This window comes from Chanodichthys erythropterus, chromosome 3, assembly GCF_024489055.1.
Source record: "Chanodichthys erythropterus isolate Z2021 chromosome 3, ASM2448905v1, whole genome shotgun sequence".
In the NCBI taxonomy this organism is placed as follows: Eukaryota; Metazoa; Chordata; class Actinopteri; order Cypriniformes; family Xenocyprididae; genus Chanodichthys; species Chanodichthys erythropterus.
In genome coordinates, this window is record NC_090223.1 from 36,667,274 (window position 1) to 36,686,264 (window position 18,991).

Genomic DNA, 18,991 nt, shown 5'->3' on the forward strand with positions numbered 1-18,991 from the left:
CACTTGTTTCAAAGTTAATTATTTAAAACATGCTTGTATAAATGCCCTCTACTTGACTCTATTTTCAAAACAAGTAAATAAATGTGTGGCGATTTGAAAATCAAAAGATATTGGGGTCAATGTGTAGTCAGGAAAACTGAGATCATCACTTTTTTAAATTATCCTATTGAAATCTTTGAAATCTTCCCCTTTTACCCAGTAGGCAGTTATTACTAAAGCTTTAACGCTCTTTTTCTTTTTTTCTTTACTGCACAGTTGGCATGCACTTTCAGATATATGATATCCAAAACAGTCTTTTGTTTGTGGTCAGTTTGACATCAGGTAGAACACATCAAAAAATGCAATAAATTATTGCAACAAAAGTCAACTAGATAAAATCTACTCAAATCAAAATTCATTATATTTTATTCAAGGATTTTTGGATTAAAATATTCAAAAACCACTAGGCCAGTGTTATATATTGTTGACTTGTGTACGTACATTATCCCAAATCTTTCCAAGAATGTTTAAATCCAGAGAAATAAGCAATTTTAACCAGGACACGGACCGTGCCAGCGGTTACCTTTGATTCCTGGTTTTATTTTGTAGAAACCATGGAAACACCAAAGATGCTTTAATATTTACATGTTTTAATAGACAAGGAACAACTGTTTGGTTACATTTAGACAGAAGACAGAAAACTAATTATTGTTATATAGCTCAACACGTTTAGTCTTATTGTTTAAATCTGATTTTCCTAATTTTCATGCCTCAGAGAAAACACTATTTTGTGAAACATAGCATAATCAGATGCAGCTTTATTTTTAGTAACAGTAATACAGCATTTTCTCCGTCATACAAAACGTTTGTATTAATTGCATGGCATTTATCAGCACAAGCCATGCAGCATTTATTAATATGATATTCTAAAATCGATTTATCTTACTGCAGTGTCAAGTGTCTCGCAGCATTCGCTCAGCAGCAACACAGTCAAATGTATCTAATATGATAAACAGTGCTGCGTTACAATTCATACGCTTGACTGGAAGAAGCAGAAGCGGCGACTGCGGCATAATACAAATTTTCCCTCCACAGAAGCACGTCGCTAAACTAGTGAATGAACTTGCGCTCCCTGGGCGGTTCAGCGCAAAAAAGGAGGCGTGTTCCGGCGCAAACAATCCCTGGTGCTATTTTGCTGTTCCATTAAACAATTGCGCCACTGACCAGAAAAAAACTAGTCTAAAGTCAATGGCGCAATATTTTTTTTGTTAGAGCGCGTTGGTAGAAACTGCACCTCTGGGCGCGTCCACAGTGCGCGTTGACTTTGCTTATTACACACAGGGATGCGCATCACACAAACATGCCAAACGTTAAAAAACAAAAGGATTACAGTGTAAAAGAATATTATTGTGTAGGCTACATAAATATAAAAATGTAATGATGAATAGTAATTGCGTGTATTAGAATTAGGCTACCTATTTTCAGTTCAGCCTGCTATTACAAATAATGATGAACGAAATTGGCTAATTAATTGGACAATCGTGCCAATACACACACACATATATATTAACCGACTCATCGCGCGGAGCTATTTGAAAGCCTGCATCCAACGCAGACGACTGAAAGATTGACTGGCCACTTAACAGGTAATTTCAGCTTTTCCGCCAACAAATTCCGTCATGTAAATATCAATCCGCCATGGCGCGAGCGCATCTCGCTCTTAAAGGGAATGGTAGATGACAATCTGATTGGTTTATTTCACGTTACGCCCAAACCACACCTATGAATAATGAAGCTAGGCTACTTCAGACCAACCCATTTTAGATTTGCGCCGGGCGCAAGAGCCATTTATCCCGCCGGGAAAATAGCAACAGCGCCGAGACCCACCCACAAAGTTACATGCGCTTCGCGCTTTGACACTTGGTTTCAGATCGTTAAAATAGGGCCCATACACTCAAAGTATATTATCAGTATGAAAATCAAACTTAACCTTTGTTTTGCTATTGCCATGCTCTGCCACTAAAATAATAAACAAACATACATGGGCCAACATTCACTGTTTAAAGGTTTGGGGTCAATAAGACTTTTTTCTAAAAATAAATATTCAGCAAGAATGCATGAAATTGATCAAAAGTGGGAGTAAATACATTTATAATGTTACAAAATATTTAATTTTCAAATAAATGCTGTTATTTTGAACTTTTTGAACTGTAACATTATTACAGTTTACCACAAAAGTACCATAAATATAATAAGCAGCACAATGAATCACGTGACACTAGACTGGAGAAATGATGGTGAAAATTCAGTTTTTCCATCACAGGAATAAATTACATTTTAAAGTTAATTAAAATAGAAAACATTACTGTTTTTTTTTTTTTTTCAATATTACTGTTTTTACTTTATTTTTGATCAAACAATACATTATTTAAAAAAAAAATAATCAAACGTTGAACAGTAGTGTATGCATATAACTTTATGAATAAAGTACTTTTGGCAGGGGTTTGAATTCCGCAGAAACCGACAAATCTTTGAATACTTTTTTGCATCCAGTTTCTTCATTATCCTGCTTATATCCTGCAATAAAAAACATTTGCACCTCTGGATGCTAGGACCAGTGCAACTTAGTTGTGTCTACCTCCTTCAACTTTGTCGCCCCCTTATTCCGTTGTTTCTCGAGCACTCATCCTTCCTCACATCTTTTCGCGCAACTTTTCACACCTGCCCTCTTTCTTTACCTCTTTGTCTCTCTCCAGACATATACAGCGTTTCGTCCCTCGGTCCTCACCCCTTTTTCTCTCTCTCTGTGTATGTGTGTGTCCCCTCTCTTCTCTCTCTTTGCCTGTGGCTGTGTGTCTAGTACCATGGAGCAATTGAAGGTGACAGGGCCAGAGAGAGAGGAGGGGAGAGGGAGGACGTGGCACTCTGTAGCCTGGGGGCACACAACAACACACAGAGAGACAGAAAGAGAGAGAGAGATGGTAAAGGAAATGGGAGGGCAGAGACGACAAAATAAGGAAGAAGACAAGTGCTCTGGAACCAAACGGATGACACAGAGTGATGGAGAGGCTGTGCGCCTAATGAATTATTTGTAATTGATGCATTAACATCAGTGCCTCTGCCGGATTTTGGCGTCACACACTGGATATCAAGTACAACACTTACTCCTTTACCACATATACATGCACTCTCATACATGTACACGCGTTTTTTTAAGAACTTGATGTTAATTTGTCCCGGCATTGTTGCTATGGTGACCTCTCTTCCCCCTCCCCCCCAGCAGAGAGAGAGAGAGAGGGTGACAGGGATGAACTAACAAGACACTGAAAAAATGTGCCCTGAAGGAGCGTACGCTCACACACCAGCACACATAATAAACGCGCACTCAACGTCACATTTGTGCAACACACTGACACTAAATATTAACAACATTTTATTAGGGTCCGTTCTCATTTGCTTCATTTTTGTAACTGTTTCAAAAAGTAAAACCCACAAGAGAGAAAGATGCTCTTCATCTTCCATTGTGTTTCAGTTCAAATCCTCCGTCTATTTTCCATGTCATTGTCTTTTTCCATGAATCCTCTGAACGAGTGACAAAGAAGGAGACGTAGGTATGGGGGGAGGCGGATGAGAGAGGAAGAGAGCGGAGGGTTTTGTCAACCGGAAATAAATAAAGTTGGCACCCTCCTTCTCCTCCGCCTCCTCTGTCTCTCTTTCTCGTGCCCTCCGTGTCCCCCTTCCTTGGCTTTTTTTCTACAAGGATACATCCATGGCCTCGTTATGTCTTCCCTTTTTCTCTCTTTCTGTTTCAGTTCCTTCGCTATCATGCGTGTACTGCACAAAACTCCTTGTGTTTTTGTTCGTGCCGTGGCAGTGTCTGTTAATCTGATGTAGCTTGTCACATTAAAGGGATAGTTCACCCCAAAATGAACATTCTGTCATCATTTACTCACACTCGTGTCATTCCAGACCCATGTGATGTTATTTCTTCTGGAACACAAAAAGAGACATTTAGCAGAATGTTCAAGCTGCTCTTTTCCATACAATGAATGGTGACCAGTGGCATTAACAGTAAAATGAACAGTAGTCCACATGACTCTTGCTCTATATTCCATTTGTTATTTTATTTTAAAGGGTTAGTTCACCCCAAAAAAACGAAATGTCTGTCATTAATTACTCACCCTCATGTCGTTCCACACCCGTAAGACATCTTCGTTTGCTCTCTATGGGAGATAAAAACCTCTCGTATTTCTTCAAAAATACGAGAGGTTTTTATCTCCCATAGAAAGTAATGAAATTACCGCATTCAAGGTCAAGAAATGTAGTAAAGACATCATTAAAACAGTTCACGTGACTACAGTGGTTCAACCTTAATGTTATGAAGCGACGAGAATACTTTTTGTGCGCAAAAAACAAAACAAAAATAACTTTATTCAACAATTTTTCCTCTTCCCTGTCAGTCTCCAATGCAGTTGATGCAGTGAACACAGTGCAGCGCTTCTGTGTTTACGTCCGATGCCGGCTCAGTATTGGCCAAAGCTGATCACATGAGCAGCACAACCGGCCAATAATGAATCAGCGCTCTGACGTAGAACCTGGAAGTGCTGCACTATGTCTCCAATGTAAACCGCTCAGGAGAATGACGGAAATTGTTGAATAAAATCGTTATTTTTGTTTTGTTTTTGTGCACATAAAGTATTCTCGTCACTTCATAATAGGTTGAACCACTTTCTGGTCCTTGAATGTGGTAAAAAAACTCTCGTATTTCATCAAAATATCTTGATTTGTGTTCTGAAGATCTTACGGGTGTGGAACGACATGAGGGTGAGTAATTAATGACAGAAATCTCAGATTTTTTGGGGGGGGTGAACTAACCCTTTAAGGTGACATTGTTACAGTAACTACACAAATAAGTACTGAGTAATATTAATTAACATGTTACTTCACTCAGTGAATAGTTCTTAAAAGAACCATTTTTTTCTAAGTAGTAAGAGCATTTTAATAATCTAAAGAACCCTTTTCAACTGTAAAGAACCTTTTGTGCAATGGAAAGATTCCATGGATCCATAGATGTCATTAAAGAACCTTTAATTTTAAGAGTGTACTAGTGTTAAGGTTAGAGGTATAGGGTTTTTTTTAGATGAAGTTTTAGATGATGTGTGTACATCTACTCCAATTAGTAAACTATGTCTAAGACAACATTTCCTCCTGTCTAGCCTGATATGTACTTCTGTTGTAATAAAAATAAGTAAACTCATGTCAGTGTATTTTAGTGAAAAATCTGTTATTATAACTACATTTGAATAATTTTAAGACTTATTGGGGGTGCCCTGAAATTTTGCGATGCCCCCTAGTGGGCCCTGGCCCCTTGATTGAGATCTACTGCTTTAGAGTGCATGCATGAAAAGAAGAAGAAGAAGAAAAAAAAAATCTCTTTGCTTCATAATTCACAGATTGTAGGCCTAATACCCAAAAGACGAAAACAAAAACCTCTTTGATCCTTCTTACCTCCAGTGGGAATTTGAGGTCTCATATTTATTCGACTTTTCCCCTAGGTTGAACCTTTCAACTAGCACCAAAATGGTCATGCTTGTATGTAATGTTGGCTGAGTCTCCTTTATAAGAACAGCAAATCTCTCTCTCTCCCTCTGTTTTTCTCTCGTATTTTAACGTGTCACAGGCTCTTTGGTTTTTAAAGTTAATCCAATAAAATATGCAAATATAGCATTGGGATTGTGACAAAGTGCAGTGGAGGGTAAACATGCCATATACACTCTGACATATGTGTGTGTGTGTAGAAGAAAAGAGGCCCTTGCACGCAGGTCTGAAAGTGTCTACTCATGTTTGCGTGTAATCATACTAGCAAGCATGCAGTGTACAGAGAACTACAGAGTAATGTGTGAAGTTTCTCTTCTCATGAGAATGAGTGTCTTGATTTAAAATACAAGAATATAAAGGTCTGTTCATTGTGTTTATTATTATTTAAATAGTTTAATTATGTTCAAATATGGTTAAATATGTTCATTTTGGGAAGTATTAGGCACAAATGCCATTTTAAAAGCTTAAAGAAAATACTAAAATGAAAGTACTTTCCAAATTATATGATACGAGAACAAATCTCTTATACTCACCAAAGCTGCATTTATTATTACAATGTAATTATTACGAAATAACTTCTTTCTATTTGAATATATTTTAAAATGTAATTTATTCCTGTGATGTCAAAGCTGAATTTTTAGCATCATTACTCCAGTCTTCAGTGTCACATGATCCTTCAGAAATCATCCTAATATGATGATTTGCTGCTCAAGAAACATTTATTATTATTACAGTTGTACTGCTTAATATTTTTGTGGAAACCACTTTTTTTCCAGAATTTTTGGAGGATGTTCAAAAGAACAGCGTTTATTTAAAATAGAAATCTTCATTCTCACTTTTGATCAGTGGAATGTGTCCTTACTAAATAAAGGTATTAATTTCTTTTTCTTACTGACCCCAAACTTTTGAACGGCAGTGTATTATATAAAAGCAAAATTGAACAATAACTTGAAAATACTACAAGATCTAGATTCATTCTTAACAACTGCTTTTTTGTTGTATATTTGCTGAGGTCAGACATTCTTCTGGTCCCAAACAGCTGTTATATGTCTGAGAAGTGTTTGACTACTTTATGAGAAATCAGAGGGTTAATGCTTCATTTATATCAATATATCAGGAGTCAGATTACTTCAGAGGAACATATTTAAAGAATCTGAAGGGAAAACAATAAGTTAATTGTTTTTATTTATCGGGGTCTTTATAGGACCCCGAGTAGATCTCAGCGGGGCGGAGGGTTAAACTATCACTGACCGCCAGGCGTCATAGAGCAGGTGCATGATCTGAAGCTCCCTCACAGCTCTTAGGTTAGCCATTTTTGGAAGTCCGTATCTACAAACAGCAAACTGCCTTTGTGAGACTTTAGAAATAGCTTTACGTCTCCTCTTTTTCAGTCTTTTTTTGCATCCACCTCTCTCTCTCACTTCATCACCCCTTTTCCTGGCATTAAGTCCAGACCTGACACTGACACTGACTCTGTGTGTCATCCCTCTCTCTCTCTTTCCCTCTCTCCCTCATTGCTTCAAGGACCAGAGTGCCTGCAGATGCATTTCTCTGTAGCCCACTACCCCTCCCTCGCCTCCTCTCTTTCGCCCTGTCTAACTCTCTCCATCTTTCTCTCCCTTTCCTCTCCTCCCATGCTCTCTCTCTTCTCTCTCTCTCTTGAACACAGTCTAACATTAACAAAGCGAGAGAGCAGAGAGAAGGAGAGAGGGATGAACAGAAAGTGATAGAGACACTGAGCAAGTGTGGACCACTTTTACAATTCATTCATCTACCAGGTGAGTCTCCTGCCTTCACTGCCGACACAACAATTGAGAAATTAACAGAATCCTAACTCTTTTATGTTGGAAATAACATATACAGATTGAGGAAAACAAATGGTTAATTGTAGAAAGGTTATGGCAGACTTGACCTTTGACATTTTCTGTTTTGCACACAGCAATATTTTGTGTGATACCACCAGAGGCAAAATTTAAATAATTGAAATGTGCTTATATTTATCTTGGCCTTAGAGTCATACAAAGTCATATTCAATTAATTCATTTAAATGATTGAAAACTTGTTCACCTTTCCTATACGTCAATATCCATGACAACATTATTTTATCATTATACTTTATAAATGCATTGAATATTGTATATTATTATATAGATGTGTCAACACTTGTTGTGTATAAAAGGAGCCTCTGTATGTGGATTGTATCAATATTTGACTGTTCATTTCCTGGGCATATTCAAGCTATGATATTATTTATTTTATTTATTTATTTTACATAATTTTTTTTTGACTACTTAAAATTGTACAGGGAGTTTTTTTGGGTTCATTAATTCAACAACATGTAGTAATAAATTAAATATAGTTTTACATTTTTCTGGCACCCTTACCTGTGTTGTTTTGCTTCTTTATGTCCGCATCTGTGTATTTCTCTCTATTTAGTGGTCACTTTTTGTCTTTGTGGGTCATGTTTTATTCTCAAAACCCATGCAAATATAATCATGCAAGCACTTCTACATCATCTTTAATGGCTAGACCTATAGTATTTATGACGACGACCTCCTTTCCGTGTATGTTAGTAGTTTTACATGCAGAACTAAGTGGAACCACAGATATTTTTTCGGCTTCTTTAACGGTATTCATTTATTTAGCTAAATGGTGTTCTATAAATTATGTGCAGGTGCTGGCATTTTTGTGATATAAATACACTTATATTTTAGTTGGCGGCTTCACGCCTCCATTTTCATACTGTTTTTTGTTGTGTAGTCAGAGTTTGTAGTTGAAAACGTGGATTGTGTGCCATTGTGTGCGGTGTATCTATAATTATCTCTTTGTTTTGTAGGAGTGTGTCTCTCTCTGTTGTGTAGAGCCTGTGTGTGTCTGTGTATTGTTGTTAACATTAGTTGACAGTATTACTCTCTCCAGTCATGCGTGTGTGTACGACCATGTCAGACTAGATGTTCTGTACTTCTTAATTACTTGCTGTGTGTGTGTGTGTGTGTGTGTGTGTGTGTGTGTGTGTGTGTGTGTGTGTGTGTGTGTGTGTGTGTGTGTGTGTGTGTGTGAGAGAGAGAGATGAACTCTGTGTGTGTGTATGTGGGTGTGTGTGTGTACATGCGAAAGATATATAAAGAGATAGATAGATAAAAAGAGAGTAAAATACAATGTGACCCATACTTTAAAGACATCAGATGTGTCATTCATTAAATATGAAGATTTTTTAAAAGTACATTTACATTTGCCTGTTGGGCAAAAACTGTTTTAAGGATTAATAAATTGCATTGTGCCATCTTAAGTCAAATTAACACATTTTTATGCCTATATAGTTATAGCTTAAGAATAGTAACAGGGTTGAGATTTCACTGTTTAATTCAACATTTCAAGCCTTTAATTACTGGTATTTTTATGTATAACACTTTTAAATGATCAGTTGTTTACGTTTTAAAATCATAAAATACAGGGTTGACATTTTAAGGTATATACATAAAACATAAGATAAATGGATGACAGACTTGAACTTGTCATTGGAAAGTTAATTTCTGAAAGGACAATGATGTTTTTACGACAAAGTTATTTCAATCTATAGAATTACTTTAAAAATTGAGAAATTTGATAATAACAGGGTTGGCACAAAACTAAAACTTAGTTTTTTATTAAGATGCTAAAATGCTAGCTTTTATTTCCATATATTTTGTTTTCAAAAATTGTGCGTAGCTGCTAATAATGCAAGGAGAAGTTGGAAACAAAGACTGTGCCAAAGACTGAGGGGAGGCCCAAAAATCTTCCTTTATCCACCTTATTTTTCAACGCGGAAGTAAGGTGTTTTCTGTGAATGTGCGAGACTTCCGGTTTAGCCGCTACATGGAAATAATGAGAAGAATATCAAAGTGCGGTAAACTGTAAAACTGTTTGCGCTACAAACCAGCGTGTTTATAATTAAGACAATACATTAAAATAATATGGCAAAAAATACCAGTTTGCAATATCAAGCAGCATAACGAGCTGTTTGTACAGCTAAAAATAACTGAAAGCAAATGACACCGGAAGCCAGACCCATTAAAATTAAATGGCCGCGCCCGCTCTAACCCGAAAAATACGGTGGATAGAAAATGTAAATAATAAATAAATAAAGCTACTTGTTGTGTTTAGATATAATGTTAATACACAACGAAAAGTGGCATCAACTATTCATTTTTAAAGTCCTTTTTACCCGTTTGCATACGAGACAAAACACCGTTTTGAATTACCAAGATTTGTATATCCTCAGTTACAATACATCAACTTAATCAGCAACATTTTGTAAAAAAAACAAAAAAACGTTTTAATTCTTAAAGCCATGGAGAGATTGGAAGTATGAAATATGAGAAATGTTTATTGTATACTGAATTTCTTGTATTTCTTTCACAGTTTTACTTCTTTCGTCCTTCATTCAGGGTTGGAGTGGTCTGGATGATAGAAGGAGAGGGTCAGTGTTTTCTCACAGGTGACATTTGATGTATGAGAATCTGACCATGCTGAACTTACAAAACGGCTCCAACTGGACTGGCCCAAATAACTGGTACCACCCGGCCGACACCATCACCCCTCAACACGGAACAGGTATGTGAGCTTTAGTGATTTATCTCCTGTATCTATTAGTAAAGCACCTCAGCATGTACACTGAATGTGTATGTGAGCCTGTGTTTGTGAAGTCAGCTTTGGGGTGAACCAGCAATTCTTATACTTGACTGAGCACAAACAGAGGGTGCCAACAGCTACACCATCAGCCACACATCTACACCCACACCCACATACAAACACGGCAGTCTCTGGCCTTGACATCCTCTCTTTCATTACAGGAAGCCGGAACTAAAGCGAGCAGACATTAGACACAGAATTAGATGCCCATAATACAGTTGCTGCTCATTCACACATACACAAATAAGGTCAAACTGTCAAACACAAGATGCTGCGCTGCACTAGAATCACACAGTCTTCAAAGAGACAGTTCTGTCTATATAATAACACACATGTTTGCACACTGAAATGCAGCACTCTTACAAGACTCTCTGAAGTTTTTTTTTTCTCTCTCTCAGATGGTTGTGTGGAAGATCTGAATGTGCAGATGGCCGGAGCAGGGGAAGGAGTGGTGCAGGGAGAGAGGGATGAGGTGGACGAGTCGCAGCTACACCTGCAGCTAAAGAGGAAGCTGCAGAGGAACCGCACCAGCTTCACCCAGGAGCAGATCGATGCCCTGGAGAAAGGTGTGACTCAAAACGCTGGCTCAAACTGAGCTTTCCATGCAAAATAGTCTCAGTCCTAGAGAGGATAGATACACATAACCATTGTTTACTGTAGTAAATCATGATAACAGGATTGAAATTGCAATAAAATAATATAAATGGATAAACAATGAGTGGACATTAACTTGTCATTGATGAGTTATGAAGTCATTATGAGAAAGTTATTTTGATCTAGGTCATTACTTTAAAATTTGAGAATTATGATAAAACATGGTTGGCACAAAAATAAGGTTTTGATATTTTTGTTTCCATGTATTTTGTATAGGCTATTTCGCAAAGGAGAAAATTAATATTAAAAACTTATTGAATTTTGTTGATGTGTTTACAAAAATGTTTTGTTTTTTTTGCCATTTTTTACTCACCTTCATGTTGTAGCAAACCTGTTTGACTTTTTTCTTCTGTGGAACAAAAAGATCTCATTTAAATCTCATCGTTTTTTTCTTGCATACAATGAAAGTCAGTGGGGTCCAAAGTGTTCTGTACAGAAGAAAGTAAGTCATACCGGTTTGGAACGACATGACAAAAAGATAATTTTTGGACAAACTGTCCCTTTAATATTCACAATATGCAATTATGCTTATACTAAATGTTTGGTCTTCTGTTAAGTGTTTTAAATCTGTTTTCCAGAGTTTGAAAGGACTCATTACCCAGATGTCTTTGCTAGAGAGAGACTGGCTGCAAAGATTGATCTTCCAGAGGCTAGAATTCAGGTTCTTATGAAGTATTTTTATATAATCTTCTTTGAGATTTTAATTGTGTTAATGCTGAAGTGCCTTTAAACAATACAAAAAGACACTGTCCATTATGCACTGACCCATATTGGGTGATTGACAGGTATGGTTCTCCAATCGGAGAGCTAAGTGGAGAAGGGAGGAAAAGCTGAGAAACCAAAGGAGATCAGGAGGCACCAGTTCCTGTTCTCAGACACATACTCCCTTGAGCACATCCTTTAACTCCCCTGTATATCACTCCCATCATAGCAACAGCTCAGGTATGTCTCTTTTACATGTACAGCTTTGCTTGATAATTGGTGGCTAGATTTCTCCTTTATTTTTTTCTCCTATTTCATGCATAGTAAATTGGTGTTTGTTTCACTCTGTCCTGTTTGTTTCTACGCTTTCCTCAAACTTCTCAATTCAAAGAGCAATGTCAAAGTTCTTTATTGCCATGATTGCAGTATTACCAAAGCATCAATAAACACAAAAGTAGTAGTAGTATTAATGAGCTGATTTTTTCCTCTTCTGTTCTCTCATATAAGGCTCAATGCACAGTCGGAGTGATTCGTCTCTCTCAGCCTATAGCTCTTTGTCGGTCTTCTCCAGTATGCAGGTAATTCATGACCTTCCTTGCGTATCATAATACCCTAATAAGGTATCTGACCAAATGCACATATTTGTAATTCTATATCAGCATTTAAAAGTGTACTCAGTAATTTTTGTTTCTGCTATGGCTTATAGGCTAATACTGACACCTAGTGGTGCACAAAAGTTTTATGTTGCAAATGCCACTGTATTATAAGTGATAGTTCACAGCTAAATTCAAATTACTCAGCCTCATGATCCAAAACTGTATGAATTTCTTTGTTCTGTGGAACATAAGAGAGAATATTTTGAAAAATGTCTCAGATGGGGTTTTTTCTCACCCCATACAATGTAAATCAATGGTCACCAAAACTGTTTGGTTACCAAAATTCTTCAAAATATCTTCTTTTGTGCTCTGTAGAAGAAAGAAAGTCATAGAGTGTTGGAACAACATGAGGGCGAGGAAATTATCATTTTCTTTAGGGAGCGAACTGTCTCTTTAACCTCTTAGCATTCCACTGTACTACCCATGGTGCAAATACCATTCAAAAAGAGACCTTAGGGTTCGTTCACCCAAACATGAAAATAATGTCATTAATTACTCGCCCTCATGTCGTTCCAGACCCGTAAGACCTTCGTTCATCTTCAGAACACAAATTAAGATATTTTTGATGAAATCCAATGACTCAGTGAGGCCTCCATTGACAGCAAGATTATTAACCCTTTCACTACCCAGAAAGCTACTAAAGACATATTTAAAACAGTTCATGTGACTACAGTGGTTCAACCTTAATGTTATGAAGCGAAAATAGCAAAATAGCAACTTCATTTCATTTGGAGCATGTATCAAACTGCTAAAGTGACGTGATTTCAGTAAACGAGGCTTCAGTGTTTTGAAATATCAATAGTTCACCACTGGGGGGGCGTGACTTTAGCAGTTTGATACACGCTCTGAACCACTGATTCGAAACAAAACATTTGTAAAGCTTCGAAGCTTCATGAAGCAGTGTTTCGAAATCGCCCATCACTAGATATTGTTGAATAAAATCATTATTTAGTTTTTTTGGCACACAAAAAGTATTCTTGTCACTTCATAACATTAAGGTTGAACCACTGTAGTCACATGAACTGTTTTAAATATGTCTTTAGTAGCTTTCTGGGCATCTGAAAGTGTTAATTATCTTGCTGTCTATGGAGGCCTCACTGAGCCATCGGATTTCATCAAAAATATCTTAATTTGTGTTCTGAAGATGAACGAAGGTCTTACGGGTTTGAAACGACATGAGGGTGAGTAATAAATGACAGAAATTTCATTTTTGGGTGAACTAACCCTTTAACGCTCTTGTCAGGCATGATTAGAACAGTCGATTCACAAATTACTTATATATGTACAGGATCTCTTAGTGAATCATTCAAAAGGACTCACAAATTTGTCGAATCCCCACATGAATGAAATCACTGAATTTAACAGAGGGGCTTTTTAAAATAATAATAAAAAATGCTGCACTTTTAATGTACGCTGTCTTTTAAAAAAACTACTGTTTTAAAGTGAAGTCAGCTACTGTATGTAAAATATAAACAATTTTATTCTATCAAGACAACTTTTATTTTTAATGTCTTAATTAAAAAATGATGCCCTCTCAAACATAATAGCATCCGCCTTTTTGTTTCTTTAAAACATGCAAAAGAGAGTGCTTTCTACAATAGTAAATAATGCAGATAGATATTCCAGTACACGCATCTATTACGCAACTGCAAGGTAAAACTAGGCAGTGCTTTGAGTCCGCCTGACATTCAAACTAATTTAAGATAGTTTATGTAGCGCCCTCTGGTGTTTCTGCTGGAATATACACAGCCTCCTGTAGTTCCTAAAAATAAACACTCGCACGTATGCAGCAGGTTTACAGTTCAACAGGTCAGTTTTACTCTATAAATCCCCTCCCTATAGTCAAACAGATCAGCGTTATATTTATTGACATCACATTCAATCACGTCATTGTAATACACCCAGTGCGGTTTGTGTGTGTTATTCTGACCTGACTGTGGCACATTGATCTAAAACACCATCATAAAAACTCCAGAGTAATCTTTTAATCTTATATGGGGTGTTTCGTGCATAATAAGCTGTCCAAGTAGTTTATTTCTGAATATGCTGACACTATAAAGGAAATGAGATTAATCTTTTATCTTTATTTACCCTTCTCTTCTCTCTTTTAGTCTTTGCCCTCCCAGTCAACTCCAACTTACTCTTGCATGTTACCTCCTTCTCCTTCTGCCCTTCCCCCTCTTTCTCGCAAATTTGACTCATCCTATACCTCTCCCCACCTTCCGCCCCCACCCACGGCGAGCACAAACACAGGTGAGTGCAGTTTTGAAACATACTCCACCCTCACACCGCATATGAATGCTGTAATCCACAGGCCAAAACACTGCATGAGGAATGAGTGTGTGTGTGAATGTGATTTTGCTGCTTTGTGGTTTTCTTTTGTGTTACAAATAAGTCGTCAGAAGTGGCCACATGTGAAGAATGCAATGAAAACTCCCTGCTGTGTCTCTTTCAGGATTCTTTCCCGGTGTTTCCGCAGCAGGGCAGACTGCAGTTCAAGGCGGCGATCAGGAGCTGGGACAAGGTCTGAGTCAGTACTGGACGAGACTGCAGTAAACAACACATCTTATCATTATCAGACAAAACCAGCAGAGCTTCAATCAGCAACTTTGAGCAAAATATTCAACAACAAAAAACCCGACTTATTTAGATGATTTACACATCAGGGAAGCAGACTATGTAAGCCATAATCCTGTATAAAAAAAAAAAAAAAAAGATGTGGACCTCACAGACCTGCACAGGTGGAAGAGAATATGGACTCCAGCATTTTTGACCTGCACCTTTATAGGCCTAGTCAGCACCATGCCGGACATTAACACAACACCATTCTCAAATATTGGTGGTAAAACAGTACACATCTAAAAATGCCTCATGTTTATGCAACAAAAATGTATTGTTTAATTGATGTGCCAGTTACAATCAATATGACAAACATGTGACCAAAATGAGGATGCTTTAAAACTTCATTTGAAGTTATACACTGCTGTTTAAAAGTTTGGGGTTGGTAAGATTTAATTTATTTATTAATTCTCTTTTGCTCACCAAGGCTGCATTTCTTTGATCACAAATACAGTAAAAACAGAATTTTTGTGAAATATTATTACAATTTAAAATTATTTAAAGGATTAGTTCACTTTCAAATGAAAATTAGCCCAAGATTTACTCACCCTCAAGCCATCCTAGGTGTATTTGAATTTCTTCTTTCTGATGAACACAATCAGAGAAATACTAATAAATATCCTTACACATCCGATGTTTATAATGACAGTGAGTGGGATCATCAAGTATGAGCTGAAGAAAGTGCTTCCATCCACATCCATCCATCATAAACATACTCCACACGACTCCAGGGAGTTAATAAAGGCCTTCTAAAGTGAAACAATGCGTTTGTGTAAAAAAAATCCATATTTAACAAGTTATGAAGTAAAATATCTAGCTTCCGCCACACCACCTTCCGTATTCAATGTACGCAGAAAGTGTAAAACTCACACTACGCTTACACTACGTCATACGCCTTCCCTATTCAACTTACGGAAAAAGTATAACTGACGCCAGTTTAGACTTTCTTTGTAACTTGAATATGGATGGCGGTGTGGCGGAAGCTAGCTATTTTACTTCATAACTTGTTAAATATGGATATTTTTCTTACACAAACGTATCGCTTCACTTCAGAAGGCCTTTATTAACCCCCTGGAGCCGTGTGGAGTACACGTTTATGATGGATGGATGTGGATGGAGACACTTTCTTCAGCTCATACTCGTGACCCCTGTTCACTGCCATTATAAAGCTTGGATGCATCAGAATATTTATTAATATTTCTACGACTGTGTTCATCAGAAAGAATAAAGTCACATACACCTAGGATGGCTGTGAGTAAAGCTTGGGCTAATTATCATTTGAAAGTGAACTAATCCTTTAAAATGTACTCCATTACTCCAGTCTTCAGTGTCACATGATCCTTCAGAAATCATTCTAATATGATGATTTGGTGCTCAAGAAGAAACATTTCTTATTAATGTCAATGTTGAAACCAGTTGTGCTGTTTAATATTTTTGTGGAAACTGTGAATGTTTTTCAGCATTCTTTGACAAATAGAAACTTCAAAAGAACAGCATTTATTTAAAATCTAAATTTTCAGTAACATTATAAGTGTCTTTAATGTCACTTTCGATCAATTGAATGTCTTCTGAGTAAAAGATTTTTTTATTTTTTTTTTTAATCTAACTGACTCCAAACTTTTGAACCGTGTAGACTAATGGTATTAAAAATAATGGATTTTAGGATTAAAGTTTTTCATGAGCCTATCAGTCCATCATAGCGCTGACGTGGAGAAACCAATGACAATCAAGCTTAAACCTGAGCAAAGCAGTGACAATCAATCAAGTGCACAATGTAGCTTAAAGGGATCAAAACGATATAAATATAAATCGATGTAGCCGCTGACAATCAAAATACATTATTACATAAAGGCTGCAAAGACAATCAGACATACAACCAATCATGTGTAAATATACTGAAGTTAAACTAATGATTTATTACTGTACATTGTTAAATGGACATTATTGTGATTTGATTACTGGTTTATTTCACCACTCTGTAACATTCATAGTTTTTTTCCCCTGTCAGATCCCATGAACTCACTGTAGATTTGTACGTTTGAATGTGTGTGCATACGAAAGAGAGAGAGAGACAGAGATAGGGAGAGAGAGAGAGAGTGATAATGTTACTGTATTTATTATTAGAACCGTGAACATTTTAGTGTAAACCCTTTTGTGGAATAACTTAACATTGAAATAAAAACATTACAGCGAAAAGGAACATGCATTTGTGAGTTTTGTCAGTGTTTTCCTTCATCATGCAAAGTATTTGTATTTATTCTTTGTGGATCTCCCACCTTCAATGACTTTCTGTTCTGTTTTTTCTCAAGAGTAACAGTAAATTGGTTCACTTGTGGCCGTTTGGATTGTGTTTACTTATTACTGTCACTGAACAGTAGCATTTCCTGCCTGTGTGCTGGTGGATTTCCTGTTTTTGTTACTCACATTACCACACCCATTGAAAATAATGTTCTGACATATTCTCACAGGGACTCAAATGCAGACAGTTCAGGGGTTATGAATAACTTTGATGTCATATCTATATCTCACATACCAGAACACAAATATAGAAAATATGGGCACTTGGTTATATATTTGCATATAAACAAAATATAGATTCAAATAAAAATCTGTTTGTCCTTGAATTTCTTACGGCCCTCACAAAGCCGGAAACTGGAACGGATACACTTAGAGGTCTGACTCTGGCCATATCTGAGATGTATCCTCCAAATTTCCGGTGCACTACCCTTGATGAGTTTAATTAAGGCCGATGTTAACGAGCTGTGGAGGCTGAGAGGGCAAAAGCACGCAAAATTCTCTGTCTGAGCAGAGGTCACTGTAATAGTCACGTCTCTTCTATTCCCATAAGGCCTCCAGTCCCCAATCAGAGCATGTTTTATCTAGTCTGTGTGAACATGAGGTCTCCTCCCTCAAGTTCATCGCTCCATCTCTGCCCCTCCCTCTATCTGTTCATCTCTTGCCCTCTGCACACAGTCTTGGCCTGTGGTTCTCAAGTGAATAAACACATCCTCTGTTTCTCATGCTAACTTCCTTGGAACAGCTGAATGTGACAGATACAAATTCTGATACAGTTACACTATTGTCTATATGTTAAAAAATATTCCAGGTTCAGAGCTAACAAGTTAAGCTCAAGCGACAGCGTGTGTGGCATAATGTTGATAACCACAAAAATCAATTTTGACTTTGAATTCCTTTTCTTTTCTTTTAAAAAATAAAAAAATCTGGGGTACAGAGAGGCACTTACAATGGAAGCAAATGGGGAAAATCCGTAAATGTTAAAATACTGACTGTTTTGAAAATAAAGACACAAGACATAATGGACTTTAACAACCTTTTTACTGTGAAAATCTGCTTACTAACCATTTCAATGTTCGTTATTTCCAATTTTACAATGCTGTAAAGCCTAAAATTATTGTAAAATTATTTCATTTTCACCCAAAAATGAAAATTATACTCCCCCTCATGTCGTTGTACACCCGTAAGACGTTCGTTCATCTTCGAAACACAAATTAAGATATTTTTGATAAAATCCGATGGCTCAGTGAGGCCTCTATTGCTGGTAATGTCACCGAACTTCTCAAGGTCCAGAAAGCTACTAAAGACATATTTAAAACAGTTAATGTGACTACAGTGGTTCAACTTCAATATTATAAAGCGACGAGAATATTTTTTGTACGGCAAAAAAAAAAAAAAGAAACTTTATTCAACAATATCTGGTGATGGGCGATTTCCAAACACTGCTTCATGAAGCTTCGAAGCTTTACGAATCTTTTGTTTCGAATCAGTGATTCAGAGCATGTATCAAACTGCTGAAATCACGTGACATTGGCGCTCCGAACCACTGATTCGAAACAAAAGATTCGTAAAGATTCGTAAAGCTTCGAAGTAGTGCTGCTGAACACAAAAGAAGACATTTGGAAGAATGTCAGTAACCAAGCAGATCTCGGAGCACTTTTCCATAGTAGGAAAAATACAATACTATGGTAGCCAATGGGAGGTGAGATCTGTTTGCTTACTGACATTCTTCCAAATATCTTTCTTTGTGTTCAGCAGAACAACAACAACAACAACAACAACAAATATTCATACAGGTTTGGAGCAAGGGTGAGTAA

At 36.9% G+C, this 18,991-nt stretch overlaps 1 protein-coding gene across 1 annotated transcript; it reads left to right on the forward strand.

Moving 5' to 3' along the window:
- The first annotated feature begins 10,064 nt into the window (after nucleotides 1-10,064).
- Nucleotides 10,065-14,816, forward strand: pax10 (paired box 10). The gene is made up of 7 exons (XM_067382036.1): nucleotides 10,065-10,170; nucleotides 10,647-10,814; nucleotides 11,481-11,563; nucleotides 11,688-11,844; nucleotides 12,112-12,182; nucleotides 14,372-14,513; nucleotides 14,716-14,816. The coding sequence occupies exons 1-7, from the start codon at nucleotides 10,065-10,067 to the stop codon at nucleotides 14,814-14,816; spliced, it is 828 nt and encodes a 275-aa protein (XP_067238137.1).
- The last annotated feature ends 4,175 nt before the right edge of the window (nucleotides 14,817-18,991 follow it).

Bases quoted from the DNA above. Each gene is read 5' to 3' on its own strand.
- pax10 (XM_067382036.1), top strand. From the start codon at position 10,065: ATGTATGAGAATCTGACCATGCTGAACTTACAAAACGGCTCCAACTGG. The intron at 10,815-11,480 runs GTGTGACTCAAA...TCTGTTTTCCAG, and splicing joins GATCGATGCCCTGGAGAAAG to AGTTTGAAAGGACTCATTAC. The intron at 12,183-14,371 runs GTAATTCATGAC...TCTCTCTTTTAG, and splicing joins CGGTCTTCTCCAGTATGCAG to TCTTTGCCCTCCCAGTCAAC.